General features: G+C 39.1%; 1 protein-coding gene across 1 annotated transcript in view; it reads left to right on the forward strand.

Moving 5' to 3' along the window:
- The window catches only part of gabbr2 (gamma-aminobutyric acid (GABA) B receptor, 2), an 877,108-nt gene that overhangs the window by 748,116 nt on the left and 112,491 nt on the right, over nucleotides 1-16,501 (forward strand). Inside the window, 1 exon segment of the mRNA XM_048608319.1 lies at nucleotides 6,160-6,373. Within this exon segment, the coding sequence (XP_048464276.1) occupies nucleotides 6,160-6,373 (214 nt within the window).

Below are 16,501 nucleotides of genomic sequence, written 5' to 3' on the forward strand. Positions count from 1 at the left end.
TTCCTGCTCCTCTGATGTCGCTTGGCCTGCTGTGTTCATCCAGCTCTGCCCTTTTTAATTGTCAGCTCCATGAAATATCCTTTGATTAATTTGTGCAAGATTGATGGTTGACTCAATGGCCTGTATGTGGTTGATTTAGTTGGGGAACAAAGAGTAAGATGACACAAACCCTTTCATGTAGAACAAGTCCACAAATGTTTTAGAGAATGAGACAAAGCAAATAAGGCTTAATGAACAGAACTAAAGAATGTGACTGGGGGAGTTAAGAGACACAACTAAGAATTTAGTCAAAAATAATGATTTTGAGTAGGTTTTCAAAGGTAGAGAAAGGGGATGCAACAAAGTAATGTAGGGAGGGTGTTCCAATGTGTAGGCCTAAAGCAGATTAAGGATCTGTTAGCATAATTTAATAAATGAAGAGGCAGTGTACAAATTCCCAGAGAGAAAAGATAAAGATTGAGGACAAACATTTGAGGTTGGGGTAGAATACAGAGTTAAGCTGAGGTGAGCTAGTACAGCGACTTGAAGATGAAGAGCAGGATTTTATACTTGATGCTTTAGGGATCAGGAATCTATTGTATACCTGTTTGGGTGGAGTGTTGGTTGGGCGGAAAATGCATGGATTTAGTGTTGAATGAGCTTGAGTTTATTTGTGCAGTCGCTGAGGGACACTTATGATAACCTGACTAAAATTGGACTGAAGCAAGAATTTCTACCCTCTTTAATTCTTTTTATACTATAGAATTATTTCAGTTTACTTTGATGCATTGTCCAAGTCCTGATAATTTCTATATTCAAATGTATTGTGACAAAGAGACAGCTGAGAAGAATAAAAAAGCAGGAAAATATATAATCAGGGCAATCAGCACTAAATGTCTACATTTTTCTGGCATATTAACTTTTTAAAACCTTTATGGTTGTTTTCAGAATAATAGCCAATATTTTATTACTATATGCTATTCAGTCTGCATAAGTTTTTGTAAATTCTATTAGTGCTTATCGTAGTTGTTTAAGGCCCATTTCACTGACATGTATGTTTTACTTTGATGCATTGTCCAAGTCCTGATAATTTCTATATTCAAATGTATTGTGACAAAGAGACAGCTGAGAAGAATAAAAAAGCAGGAAAATATATAATCAGGGCAATCAGCACTAAATGTCTACATTTTTCTTGCATATTAACTTTTTAAAACCTTTATGGTTGTTTTCAGAATAATAGCCAATATTTTATTACTATATGCTATTCAGTCTGCATAAGTTTTTGTAAATTCTATTAGTGCTTATCGTAGTTGTTTAAGGCCCATTTCACTGACATGTATGTTGAGTCAGCACAGTACACTAATTCAAATTTCAAACAACCAGTTTTTTTTGCATTTGTATTGAGCATGAAAACTTCTCCCCATAATTTTGTGTAATCCAAGGACTAATTTTCTATGTTAATATATTGTGTGCAATATTTTGTTCAGAACAATGGCACAGAAGCCATAACAGGGGACAGATAATGTCAGTTGTTACTTCTCTTGCATTAAATTGGCATTTGGTTTACAGTGGTTAGCACTGCTGCCTCACAGCACCAGGGACCTGGGTTTGATTCCCACCTTGGGCGACCGTCTGTGTGGGGTTTGTGCATTCTCCCCATCTCTGCATGAGTTTCCTCTGGGTGCTCCAATTTCCTCCCACAGTTCAAAGATGTGTATGTTAGGTGAATTGGCCATGATAAATGGCCCATAGTGTCCAGGGATCTGCAGGCTAGGTGGATTAGCCATTGGATATGCAAGGTTACAAGGAGAGGGCAAGGGAGTGGATCTGGCCAAGATGCTCTTCAGGGGTTTGGTGTGATTTGATGGACCAAATGGCCTACTTCCACGCTGTAAGGATTCTATGATTTTTGAGATGGCACATTTTGAAAAATATTGCAACAATGTCTTACATATAATTTTCTGCCTTTCGCACTGAGTGCAAACTTCTTCAATGACCATCCATGCTCATGGGCATCCAGAGTTACTGACACAGAATATCATGCATTACAAAAGTTAAAGCCTCAGGAAAACAATTCTTTCAACAATTTTGGATCATATCTTCACTGAGTTTCATAGAATGTACAGCACAGACGCAGCATGTTTAGCTTGTCTGGTCTGAATCAATGCTTATGTTCCTCAAGAATCTCCTCTCGTCTTACTTCATCTAACCCTATCAGCAAATTCTCCTATTCCTTCCTCTGTCATGTGCTTATCTAACTTTCCCATAAATATAATTATGATATTTGCCTCAGCTGCAGCCTTTGGCAGTGAATGCCACATTTTATTCCTTATGTAAAGAGTTTCTGGATTTATTGTTGCCTATTTACGGCACCTAGCTTCCATCTGCTCTGAAAGTAGAAATATCTTTTCTATGACAATCTTAACAAACATCATTGTTTTAAAATTATCTATTAGTCACTCCTCCCCACCAAGCCAACCTGCTCTTCTCTGGAGAAAAAAAGCCCAAGCCTGTTCAAACAGTCCTGTAAAACTATCCTCTTAGTTCCAATATCAGCCTTATAGATCAACGTCACTTTTTCTAAAGCAAAATCCAAAGCAAACGGCATTTAGAACTAACCACTGTAATCCGAGTGTGCTCCAACCAAAATGGTACACAAGTGTAAAACTTCAGAAATTGCTCAAAATATTCAGCAGATTAGGCAGCATCTGTGGAGTGACAAATTTAATGCTTTAAGTCAATGAATTTTCATTAATCTGCAATGTGAATTTCTACATGCTATCTGATCTGCTATGTGTTTCCAAAAATTTGTCTTTTTTTCCCCCTGATTACTAGAAACTGCAGTACTTTGTCTTTGCTTAACATGTCTTCTCTGCTTTTTTTAGTTCTATCCATCTAGAAATGGCCTTATTAACTTATGTTGCTATTTCTGGTGTTTTGAAAAATGACACTACTGGATTCCTTTTGCTCCTCTATCACTTATGGATGCTGTGATAGATGTTTTCAAGATTATGAACAGTTATAATAAGAATGGATTGTGAATAAGTGATGGATTGTCTGTGCTTATCCACTGGATGGGAACAGAAGGGCACTAGAGTCTCTATGGGCAGATTTATTAATGAGCATAATTAATAGACTTGTACTGAGTGGGACAACTTGTGGCAAGTGGGCATCTGTTTTTCATTGAAATGGGCTTTGCTGTAGCTTCAGACATCCCAACAGCAGCTTGTTTTCAAGTTCCTGAATGTTCAGGAAGTGTAGGCGTGATGGCATACTGAATCTGTCAAAAGAAGGATTTCTAATAAAAGGAACTCAATTAGGGGTAAGCATAGCTGAACTGTCATTGATTCCTAAGGCTTCAAAAGCCACAGAAATAATGAAAAGAGACCTGGAAAGGGTGAATGGGAGGGCTTCCTCCAGTGACAATCACATTGATGCCAACTGGCAATAAGTGCCTACCTAGAAACTTCTGGGAAGCTATCGACGTTAGCAGTAACCTGCCATACAAGCCTGACCTACCTGAGGCACTGCTTATCAAAGATCTCAAGAGAGTTGATCTTCTACCTTTCGACCCTGTGTTTGGTTCTTGCCCCCATTGGGCTGGATCCATGTGGTCATCCGCTCCCCTAGATCTTCTACTCTGTTTCCTTATCAGGAGTTCCAAGGAGGAGCTGTATAGTCTGCTTCCATGCTACTGTGAAAGCCAATAGCAGGAAGGTGTGGATCAAGATGAGTGGAATCCAAGACAAATGAAGTAACTTCCAAGCGGCTGCAAATTGCTTGTCAAGCAGTAAAAACATAAGAAGTGCTATAAGCACCAGCATCTCACCCAGACTGTACTGCAGGCTTTCAACTTCACTCTTCAAAGGTTTCCTAGCCTTCAGTAAAGTACTAAAGAAGCACTCTTGCTATGCATTTGCCTGGTTGACTCTTGGCGAGCTCTACACAGCCTGGGAAATCCACATGCTGGCAGGAATTTGAATATTTTAATTATTTATCCAACCCCTCCAGTTGGATTTCCTGCTCACTTGCAAATACAATCATGTTAAACCTGGAATCGGAAGTAGAATATGTCAGATTTCCAACTTGATGCCACTGTTCACACACCCTCATACCCACACACCCACCTTATCTCACACATGTCCACACCTCAACATAAACTCAGACCACCAGCCCCCACCCGTCCCCAAGTAGTTGAAATTCTGTCCTCTGATTTCAGCGTAACAAATTTAAACTAATAAATGTGTACACAACCAACTAAACAGAAAGTTGGCTGAAGTTTCTTTACGCAGGATGATTAGGAAGTTTAATCCTCTGCCAAAAGGCATTGTTTGAAATTGATTGCTAAACTTCTTTAAAAAAAATAAGAGCGATATTTTAAGTAGAATAATTAAAAGATTTTGGAGAACATTTGATTAAACATATGAGAAAAGGATCAGTGCACATGTGATGGATCAATTAACCTTTTCCTGTTTTCTGTCCTATGACATTCTATGTTCCTTCATTGATATCTGTAGTTTAAAAAGGTACTGTTCCTGTTGATGACCTGTTTTCGTATAGCGTCATGTTTATCGTAGTTTTCTTTTTATCCTTTCCTTGATGTTTTTATGAATCTTTTCATGTTCTACTGCTTCCAGATATGGTATTATCACTATACTATTAATCCAGAGACACAGGTAATGTTCTGAGGACACAGGTTTGAATCCTGCAGGTGGTGGAATTTGAATTCAGTAAAAATCTGGATTTAACAGTCTAATAATGACCATGAAACCATTGTCAATTATTGGAAAACACCCATTTAGTTCACTGATGCCCTTTAAGGAAGGAAACTGTCATCTTTACCCGGTTTGACCTCTGTGTGACTGCAGATCTACAGATTTGTGGTTGATTCCTAACTGCCCTCTTGGCAATTAGGGATGGGCAGTAAATGCTGTTTGGTCAGAGGTGCCCACATCCTGTGAATGAACAAAAAAAATCATGTTGGTGCAATGCAAAGTATGCAAGTCTGCCAACATTATGCAACTGTGCCACTACACCACAGTGGCAAACTTTCACATTCAGCCTAAAGGGCACAAAATAACAATTATGAACACAAAAATAAAGTAGAACAGACCATACCTGCAATAATATTACCATTTTAAAATGCTCTTACTTTCTGGCAGCTGGCATATTTATTTGAAAACGTTGTTGAAGGTATGGATTCTTCAATTGGCTCTGAAATGTCATGATGGTTCACCTCATAACTGCAATGGGAGACCAGAGGAATGTCCATATATACAGAATAACATGTTGAGAGTTTGAATTACATTTTTTTATGTCTGAAAAAATAATGACCATGAAGCTGTTGAATTGCCATGAAACAATCCCCACTTACTTTGGAGCAGCAGACTTGTCACCCTTACCCATTCTGTTTTATTGAGACTCGAAGCCCCACACTAAGGCAGCTGACTCCTCATTGAATGGTCTGGCATGCCATCCAGTTGTATAAGAGGAATGCTCACCACATCCAACTTGGGCAATAAATGGCAGTCAACATCACAGGAATGAATCTATTTATAATACTTTCAGAAAGTTGTGTAGGCCAAACGCACTCCTGATCTTTAAGTTTCTGTGATATCCCTGATGAGTAAGTATAGACTTGGCATGTATGCTGTGTATTTTTCCTGCTTGTGTTAAATGTTGCCAGTGAGCCTATTCAGTCACATATGGCAGAAGGTCAAGACATAAATTAGCAATATAAGAATGGCACACAACATTAAAATTAAGCTACGTGGTTAAAGAGGAAGTATTTGATATGAAAGGTTTCAGACTTACTTTAATTGATGATAAGTAATCTTAAATTATTATTGCACTTCACCCATGCACCTAACATTAATCTTCTGTTTTACTAATGGAAGCAGAGGTCAAGCCATTAAAAAACATTGGAAAACACTAATTTTAAGAATGAATTCTACTAATTATGGTGAGGAATGTCATGTTAATGATAATGGCCTATTTATTAATCAGTCTTCAGGGATTTGCATAATGGACTAGTTAAAACAGTAAAAGGCAAGATGGGCTGAGCTTTTCCATTTTTAGACTGTATTATTTTCGGGAGTCATGTGGTTTGATATTGCTGTGGCTCACAGCAACATTCCACACACAGTCTTCTACTGCTCCCCTCACTATTTGTGCATCCAGACTCTACAGCACCTGTTTTGTGCAATCGTGCAGCAGCAGAGATGGAAATGGTCACTGCTGTTGGGAACCTTGCACTGTTCACGCCACTTGGTGCACCACTTCAAATGCTGCAAGCAGGGACTGACTATCACACTGTGTTGCTTCATTGTTATCATACTGGGCAAGTCCTGGAAAGGGCAGCAGGCACTCTACTCCATTTCACAGGGGCCTGGAGGTATGGCTGGACAGGACAGATATCATCTTCCCTGTGGCCCAAAAAGGAGACTGCACGACCAACCTCAGCCTAGACTCAGACTGTGGACCAGGTGAGTGCCATTTCCCAGGCCAAACATAGCACCTAGCAGTGCAGGAACAAGCTATGTTTACTTTCATTTTGTTTTCCTCTGTGCAAGCCTCCTAGGTCTGTGCAAGGAAATGACTTCCAAAATCAGAAGTCAACGCTGGGAATGGCATGAACATGCTGATCAGTGTGTGCTGGCCCTTAGCTATGCAGTTTGAGGGAATGTTAATAAGGATACCAATGATCTTCTCCACTCTCCCACGTTTAGTGCCATCTTCTTCTCTCTGCTGTTTCACATTCACTCTAACTCTGCCATTACACAGTAACATCACAAAGGGTAATGGCATACAACTCTCACCATTATATAGAACATTTCAACTCAATGGCTCTCAGCCAACTCATCCTCCTAAACTACTAATCCTTTCTGCCCTCCTACTCACTAACTGGGGATCCCTGTTCACACGTCCCCTGATCACGCACCATCACTAACAGTACTTGCATCCAGTCTGCACCAGTCAAAGCCAATAACCTAGCAATTATAATCCCATGTTCCAGCACTTGGCCCATAGTCTCATATACCTTGGCATTGCAGGAGTATATCTAACTACTTCTTAAATGTTATGTGGGTTTCTGCCTCAAATATCTTCACAGGCAGTGAGTTTCAAATTCCCTCTGGATGAAAACATTTTCCTCACATCCCTTCTAAATTTCCTACACATTAGTTTATAGTTATGCCCCTCTATTGCTCCACCAAGGGGAAATGTTCGTTCCCATCTACCCTGTCTATGTTCCTCATAATTTTGAACATCTCAATCGTGTCCCCTCTCAGTCTCCTCTGCTTCAAGGAAAACAATCCCAGCCTATCCAATCTCTCTTCGTAACTAAAACTCTCCAGTCCAGGCAACATCTTAGTAAATCTCCTCTGCGCCCTCTCCAGTACAATCACATCTATCCTATAATGTGGATACCAGAACTGTACATAATACTCTGCCTGCAGCCCAAATAGTGTTTTATACAGTTCCAGCATCACCTCCTTGCTCAAGGGTCACAAACCAGGACCTCAATTATTTACTACTACAAAAATGACCTGGAGGAGGAGGAGGAGGAGGAGGCAGTGTATAATGTATCCTAATTTGTTGGTGATACAAAAATAGGTGGGAGGACATGCTGTGATAAGGACATAGAGAATCTGCAAGGGTATAACGATAGGTTGAGGGATTGGGTAAAAACCTGACAGATGGAGTTTAATGTTGGAAAGTGTAAGGTCATGCTCTTAGCTACAAAGAATCAAAAGGCAGACTATTATTTAAACGAACAGAGAGTTTAAAAATGTTAACACAGAATGAAATGGGTGTAATTGTGCATTCATTTGAGTTTAGAAGAATGAAAGGGAATTTGATTTAAGCATACAAAATTCTAAAAGGGCTGGGCAGATGAGATGCAAGAGAATGTGTCCCTGGTTTTGGAGCCTAGAAGCAGGAAATGCCTTCTCAGGATATGGGTTGGACCATTTAAGACTGAGATGGGGTAAAATTTCTTCTCCCCAAAGGTAGCGAACCTCTGGAATCCTCTACCATAGAAAGCTGTGGATGCCAAGTCACTGAATATATTCAAGTAAGAGATAGATAAACTTCTAGATTTTATTGGCAATCAGAAATTTTTTTTGTTTATTCATTCGCGGGATGAGGGTGCCACTAGCTAGGCAGCATTCATTGCCCATCCCTAATTGCCCAGAGGGCAGTTAAGAGTCAACCAATTGCTGAGAGTCTGGAGTCACATGTAGGCCAGACCAGGTAAGGATGGCAGTTTCCTTCCATAAAGGACATTAGTGAACCAGATGGGATTTTCCCAACAATTGACAATGGGTTCACGATCATCATTAGATTCTTTATTCCAGATATCTATTGAATTCAAGTTCCACTATCTACCATGACAGGACTTGAACCCGGATCCCCAGAATGCTCTTTGGTCTCTGGATTCACAGTCCAGCAATAATACCACTAGGCCATTGCCTTCCTTTGCTATGAGGTATAAGGACAAAGCAGGGATATGGCATTGAGATAAAGGATCAGCCAAGATCCTATTGAACGCTCAAGCAGGCTGAAATGGCTGAATGGCCTACTCCTGCTCCTAGTTTCTTTGTTTCTAGGAAAAGCAAAAAAGTTAGTTTGCAGCTGTGGCAAGTAACTGAGATGATAAATGGAAAACAGGCCTTCATTGCTAAGGTTTAGAGTTTAAAAGTATGGGAGTCTTGTTATAGCTCTATAGGGTATGGTGAGGAGACACCTGCAATACTGCATACAGTTTTGGCCTCTGTATTTAAGAAAGAATATATTGGCATTGGAGGCAGTTCAAAGGAGATTCTCTTAGCTAATCCTGGATGAACTGATTGATTTATCAAGTACAGCTAAATAGATTAGGCCTTTCTTCATCATAGTTTAGAAAAATGAGGGGTGGTCGAGTTGAAACATACAAGATTCTAAGTGGACTTGACATGAGTTGAGGGCTCTGAGGAGCTTGCTAGAGAGAAGAGTTGAGGCCTGGGCAAGATCAAGTATGATTTTGTGATGGCAGCACAGACCTGACAGGACAAATGGCATGCTCCAGCTCCTGTGTTTGTTATGTTCTTATTACAGTGAGCTAATAAGTACTATTACATAAGATGAAGGGCCCAATGCATTTCAATTCTGTTTGTTTCATTTCAATATGCTGTTCTGTCAAAAAAAAACACTATAATGGTCCAGTGACAAATTTAGGCCATTGGCCTGCAGAATATTTATTCTACATTATTTATCATATTGGTTGCATTTGCTTTGAAGAAATGATTGTTGGAATTCAAAATTATAGTTTAAGGCATAAATTTTATGTATAGAACCTGAAGGGTAGTAAATCATTGATCGGCTTCACTTAATATACTAAGCACAAAATACATTTATTTATAATCATTTCTGCTATCTAGGAATAGGCTTGGACCATTCAGCTTTTTGAAGTCTGTTCTACCATTCAAGGATATTTTGAGTGAACTATATTTAACTCTCTTCAGATGTCATATATACGTATCTTTTGATAGGCTTGGCTAGCAAAACTCTATTGCAATTAGACTTAAAATCTTTAATTGAACTAGTGTTGTTTGTCAGAAAGAGTCTGCACTTCTGCCACCCATTGTGTGAAGAGCTATATTCTTCTAAATGGCCGGTTTCTGCTTCTAAGATTTTGTCTTTGTCCTGGATCAAGGGACATGGAAAGAAATCATGGGCCTTAGTGTTTTTCCTGGCCCAAGCTCTCAGTTCCCAATCTGAGCACAACAGCTTGACTCCAGTCCCAAGTACAGTGTCTGCACCCTTGGCAGGAGAACAGCAGCCTGCCCCCAAGTCAAGCACAGCAAGCATTGTGCCCCAGTTATGGGCTCTGTTATAATCCCCATTTTTAGGCTCTGCCTAGACCCACAAAATCAGCAAAAAAAACGTCTCTGGCTAGCTTGTCAATTTCATTCAATATCTTAAAGGCCTCTAAGTTAGCTCCTTGACCTTCTACATTCAACAAATAAGATTTTAGTTTGCATAATCTTTCCTCAAAATCAAAATCTTGGAGCTCTATAATATCATGTGAGTCTGTGCTACAGACCTCTAAGCTGAAAAAAATTACTTAAGTTTGTGGTGTCAGCAGATATACATAGTACTCTAGATGTGCTCTAATCAGGGCTTTTTGTAACTGTTGCAAAACTTGCATTTCTTCATATTCCAGCCCTCGAGGTATAAAGGTTAGCATTTATAACGTCCAAAGGATAGATACAGAAAGATCCCGTTTTTAAAACTATATTCTCTTGTTTCTATTTTCTTAAAAAATGTCACTTTGCTGAACTGAAAACATAGATGCTATTGATCACTAATCCACAATTTCCGGAAAACTGTGATCAGCAGTAACCAGAGGACAAAAGCTTACACCATCCTGCTGGAATGACACGCCAGGCAAGCCAACACAAAGAGACAAGACATCAACCTCACCCAAATCAGAACAAAGATCATTGAAAACCATTCTTGCTTCGCTTTGATAACGAGGTGAAGAGCTGGATGAACACAGCAGGCCATGCAGCATCAGAGGAGCAGGAAAGCTGATGTTTCAGGCCTAGACCCTTCTTCTGAAACTTGTTTAGCTTTGACCTCATTACCTACATGGCTAAGCCGGAAACCTCAGCCATACGATCCAAACAGCTGGATTGTTTGAATTACCTTTAGTCATACAGTTTTTTTTAATACTTTAGGGAGTTTGCCTGCCTTTTTTTTATTTGACCTGCTTTTCTAGTCTTCCAGTTCAGAGATGTTATTGGACACCTCTGGAACAGGAGGACTTGAACCTGGGCCTCCTGGTCCAGGGGTAGATACACTACCATTGTGCCACTGTATATTTTTAATTTGTTTTTTAAATATTTTTCTTGTTCAGAGAAGTTGTTACACACATTTGGAGCAAGTGGGACTTGAACCAGGCTCTCTGGTTCAGGCGTAGGATACTACCACTATCACAAAAGGGCCCCAAAATTACTTAACCTATTTTTCTAATCAGTCAAATCCAGTATGTTATTATATGCCTCTGTAGTAAGTGGGACTTGAAGCTGGGCCTTCTAGTCTAGGGGTAGGGATACGACCACTACACTACAATATTCCCCTGGGAGTTTGCTTGTAGCATCAGAAGAGTAAGCACCTTCAAGTATTGCTAATGCCTACCTCTTATCAGTCTCTCTCAAAAGTATGATTTCTGGAAAATATCATGTATTTCACCTGTAAAGTTAACCGATTGCCTGATCACAACTGTTGCATCTTCACCTCCAATTCATCTGTGACTAAGCTCCTACAAAATGGATTTCTATTGTACAGCCCAACTGGAAGAACCTGCACTGGGGTCATTGACTTTTTTAGACTGCTTGATTCATAGGAACTAATGCTGATATCTTTAATTTTATATAATTTGTAATTTCTTCTTTTTCCTTTCTATTTTCTTTCTTTCTAGGATCTATGTGTATGTGAATGTGTGTTTTGAATGATTACCCAAGGTTTTTGAATACAATAATGATCCCTATTTTATTTCAACTGGAAAGAATTTGCTGTAGATCATTTTTAATCGGATTTCATAAATAGGGTTTGTGCAAGGACACCACTGCCTATTTTTAAAACTGAAGCAAAATATAAACAATCAATTTTTATAAACCAACCTATTATGACAGGAGCAGAGGAGAATAAACAAAAAAAAATCATTTTCCCCTCTCTGTCTTGTCTGTGACACATTGATTAGCTTTTTTGATTTTGATTACTGCATTTTAGTATTCTTTGTGCTTAGATGTCAAAGTCTCATTGATACTAGGATTTTAACATTTAATTACCAGATCTATTTTTTTATGATCTAGAAAGGTTGATTTTATGTTTACTTGCCACTTCTAGCTTTTATAGAGGCAGGCTCTGCGTTTCAGGAGAGACCCCCTTGTGTCTGGTGGAAAATGCAATTAAGCCTCGAAAAGAAAATTAAAAATATTTAAACCATAAATACCTTCCTTTCTGACTGTGGATGTATTCTACACAGTGCCTGTATTTCCTGAGGGGTACTGAGGCAATCGGAGACACAGTGGGAAGAGTTTCTTCAGTGTATCTGATAGACCAGGAAGCATTTGGTAACGTTGAAGAGCTCCAGCATTGAGAGACTGTTGTTCATAGTACATCCTCTCTGAGATTGTTCTCACTGTTTGATAAATGACTGTTAACTTCCTGGAACATAAGAACATGGAGCAGGAGTAAGCTAGTCAGCCCCTCAAGCCTGCTCTGCCATTTAATACAATCATGGCTAACCTCATTTCAGCCTCAACTCCACTTCCCTGCTTGTTCTGTATAAACCTTCAACCCGTTACTATTAAAAATCTGTGTATTTCCTCCTAATATTTACTCAATGTCTGGGTATCCACCACACTGTGGGGGAGTGAATTCTACAGATTCACAAACTTTTCAGAAAAGTAATTCCTTCTCAATTCTGTTTTAAATCTGCTGTACCTTAGCCTAAAACTCTGACCTCTCACTCTAGATTGTCCCACAAGAAGAGCCATCTGTTCAAAGTCTATTTTATCAATCCGTTATAGCATCTTATATACATCAATTATATCTCCTCTCACCCTTTTAAACTCTCGCAAGTGTAGACCTAAACTGTTCAATATCTCCTAAGATAAACCGTTTAATGCTAGAATCAATCTGGTGAATCTCCTCTGAACTGCCTCCAATGCAACTGCATCCCTTCACGTAAAGGGACTAAGAAGTGTTCACAATATTTCAGGTGCAATCTCACTAATGCCCTTTACAGTTGCAACAACACTTCCTTACTTTTATACTCTCTTCCTTTAGCAAGAAATGCCAAAATTCCATTTGCCTTCCGTATTAACTGCTGTACATTCATACCATTTTCCTGTGACTTGTGCATGAGGACACCCAGATCCCTCTGCACCGAAGCACTCTGACGTTTCTCTCCATTTAGATAATAAGTTGCCTTTTCAATTGAAATAGATAACTTCACACTTATCCATAAGTAAACTCCATCTGCCAAATTTTGGTCCATTTACCTAACCTATCCATTCCCATTTGTAAATTACATATTTCTTCATTGCAGTTTACTTTCCCATCTATTTTAGTGTCACCTGCAAATTTTGCTATAGTTCACTCTACCCCTGCATCTGAGTTATTTATATAGAATGTAATAATTGGGGCCCAACAACTGAATCCTGGAACACACCACTAGTTCCAACTTGCCAACCAAGAAAAGACCTGTTTATTCCTATTCTCAGCTTTCTGTTCGTTAGCCAATTCTTTATCCAAGAGAATATATTACCCCCAAGTCTGTGATCTTACCTTTCATATTAACCTTTTGTGCAGTACCATATCAAAACCTTCTGGAAGTCCAGATATACTTTATCCATGGAACCCCCATTATCCACTTTGCTTATTACATCCTTGAAGAGTTCTAGCAAATTTGTCAAATACAGTTTACCCTTCATAAAATCTTGTTGCTTCTGATGGATTGCATTTTAACATTACAAATGTCCTGTGAGTATTTCTTAATACTGGACCATGGACGTTAAGTGACTGGTCTATAGCTTCCTGTTTTCTGCTTTCCTCCCCTTTTTGAATAAGGGTGTTACATCAACATTTTTTCAATACACTGGAAGGACCTCTTGTTCTACGTGGATACAGCTGTCAGTAGTGACCTGGCATGATAGCCTAACCTTCCTGAGACGCTAGTGCTTAGATGAGTTGAGAGAGCCGATCCTCTGTTTCCAGACCATGTTCTTGGAATCTCATCACTTTCTGCTAAATCTTGATATCTAAGAGATCTGTCCTTTGGAGGGCCACAACAAGAGGGACATAGTTTCTGCCAATCAGGAAGGGTTGAAAAATGTAGAAGATTCTGCACACTCTAAGCTTTGCTGGACTGTCCTCTAGAAATGGGTGGTCCCTGATCAATCTCCTTTAAAATGCATCCAAAAGATACTATTTTTATGTTAATTTCAGGATGAACATAAGAACATAACATAAGAAATAGGAACAGGAGTAGGCTATTCATCCTGTCAAGCCTACCATTCTATAAGATCAGGACTGAGATGCCCGAGGCCTCAACTCCTCTTTCATGCCAGCTCTTCGTAGCACTCAATCCCCGATATTTCAATAATCTGATACCTCTTTAAATACTTTCAGTGGTCTAGCCCCCAGAACTCTGCAGGGTAGAGAATCCAGACATTCACTGCCTTCTGGGAGAAGAAATTCCTTTGCATCTCAGTTTTAAATGGGTGTTACCTTATTCTATAACAGTGTCCCCTAGGTCAAGACTCCTCCACTCATCATCTACCCTGTGAACCTGTGTCAAAATTGTGTATGTTTCTACAAGATTACCCCTCACTCTTATAAATCCAAATGAATAAAGGCTTAACTTGTTTAGCCATTCTTGATAAGTCAACTCTATCATCCTAGGAATCAGAATAGTGAATCTCTTCTGAACTGCCTCCAATGATAGTATATCCTTTCCTCAATATGGAATCCAAGCCAGTACACAGTACTCCAGGTTTGACACACCATACCCTGTGCATTTATAAAAAGGCATCCATATTTTTAAACTCCAACCTCCAGCAATAAAGGTTAACATTTCATTTGCCACCTTAATTACTTGCTGCACCTGTATACTAACTTTTGTGTGTTTTGTGCACAAGTACAATCATCATCTGTGCTGCATTTTGTTGGAATTTGTCTCCATTTAAATCATAATCTGTCTTTTGATTCTTCCTACCAAAGTACACAACCTCACACTTCCCCACATTAAACCCTAACTGCCATTTTTTTGCCTGATCGGCCAATCTACCAAATATACCCTTGTAAGTTCCTTACATCCTCATCACAATATGTCTTCCCATCTATTTTTGTAACTTTATCAAACTTGAATACATTACTGTCTGAACAACTTCCATGATATTAATGTAGATGGTAATTAATTTAAGCCCCAGTATTGATCCTTGAGGCACTCTACTAAATATGTCCTTCAAACCTGAAAAAGACCTATTAATCCTTACCCTCTGCTTGCTAGGTGTTGACCAATTTTCAATCTGTGCTGACACATCACTTCAATGCTGTGAGCTCCTATCTTGTGCAGTTACCTTTTTGTGGCACCTTGTCAAATGTCTGTTGGAAATCCAAATACGCTACATCTACTGGTACCCGTTAGCACCTCTAGTAAATTTGTCAAACATGATGTTGAGTCTGTTTAATTGTGTGAAGCTTTGCTACTGTTCTGCTCTTTCTTCCCTAATAATGGACTCTAGCATTTTCCCATTGACTGATATCAGGCTGTTTGACCTATATTTCCTGTTTTCTGCCGCCATCCTTTATTGAACCTGGGTGTCACATGAGCAGTTTTCCAATCCAGTGAAAATCTCCTGGATCCAGTGGGTTCTTAAATATTTTGACCAATGCCCACTATTACTGCAGCCACTTCCTTTGAAACCCTTGAATGCAGGCCGTTAAGCCTTGGCAACCTGTCTGTCTTTAACCCCATTAGTTTGACAAATACTTTGTCCCTTGTGATAGAGACCATTCTAACATCTTTGCTACCATTAACACTAGGTGGGTCCTGACCTCTGTCAACCAACAGGCTATCTCATTGTGCACATCATCTTGCCAGTAGATTCCCAGGCAGGATTTCCACACCTTTCCCTGTTTTCCCTGTAACCTCTGTCATGAGGGATTTTGTTTGCAATAGATTAAGGTCCTGACCTAAAGAAGATGCTCACTGGTCAAGAAAAGAACTTTGGTTGCCCTCTGACCTCAAAGTAGCTTCATTACTTAAGGATTGTTTACTTTCTGGGGTTACTAGCAAACAGTGGCTTTCATACTATTGTTCCTAAGGAGTTGCCATTGTTCATTGCATTCTCACCGTTACCTATTTGCTTCTAGCCATAGGCTTTGAGTAAATTTGTTGACATTTATCCTCATATGATGATAGTTGCACATTCTGCACTTTCAATATTTATTTAAGTGTATGGTTGGCTGTTTAAAAGGATTTAAGGGTCACTATTGCAGTTAAGCTGTAATTGGCTGGTTTTCTTCTGATTCTTTCTAATGAGTTATTTAGGATTCATGAATTGAAGAATCCAGAATATTAATCAACAGTTCAGGAAATGCAAAGCATTCTTTCATTTTTCAGATTTCCATTACTCTGTTGATTTTATTGTAAAACACACTCCATTCAAATCGATTTTGCTTCCCAGAAGTTTGGGTGTCATGGTTCCCATATTGTAGTTGCTTTATATCTTGTAGTTATTTGGAACTGAAATTTATTTTAAGTCTGTATGTTTTTTTTTCCACTCCACAGTGCATGTAGCAAATTTAATCAACTATGGTAGTTTTTAATCACATTTATGCATAACATTTAAGAAGCTGTCGGTGAATTATTAAAAAGAGATGGCCATTATACGGTTAAGAGATAACAAGGTGTAGAGCTGGATGAACACAGCAGGCCAAGCAGCATCAGAGGAGCAGGAAGGCTGAC

Source organism: Rhincodon typus, chromosome 2 (genome assembly GCF_021869965.1).
Source record: "Rhincodon typus isolate 14 chromosome 2, sRhiTyp1.1, whole genome shotgun sequence".
NCBI lineage: Eukaryota > Metazoa > Chordata > Chondrichthyes > Orectolobiformes > Rhincodontidae > Rhincodon > Rhincodon typus.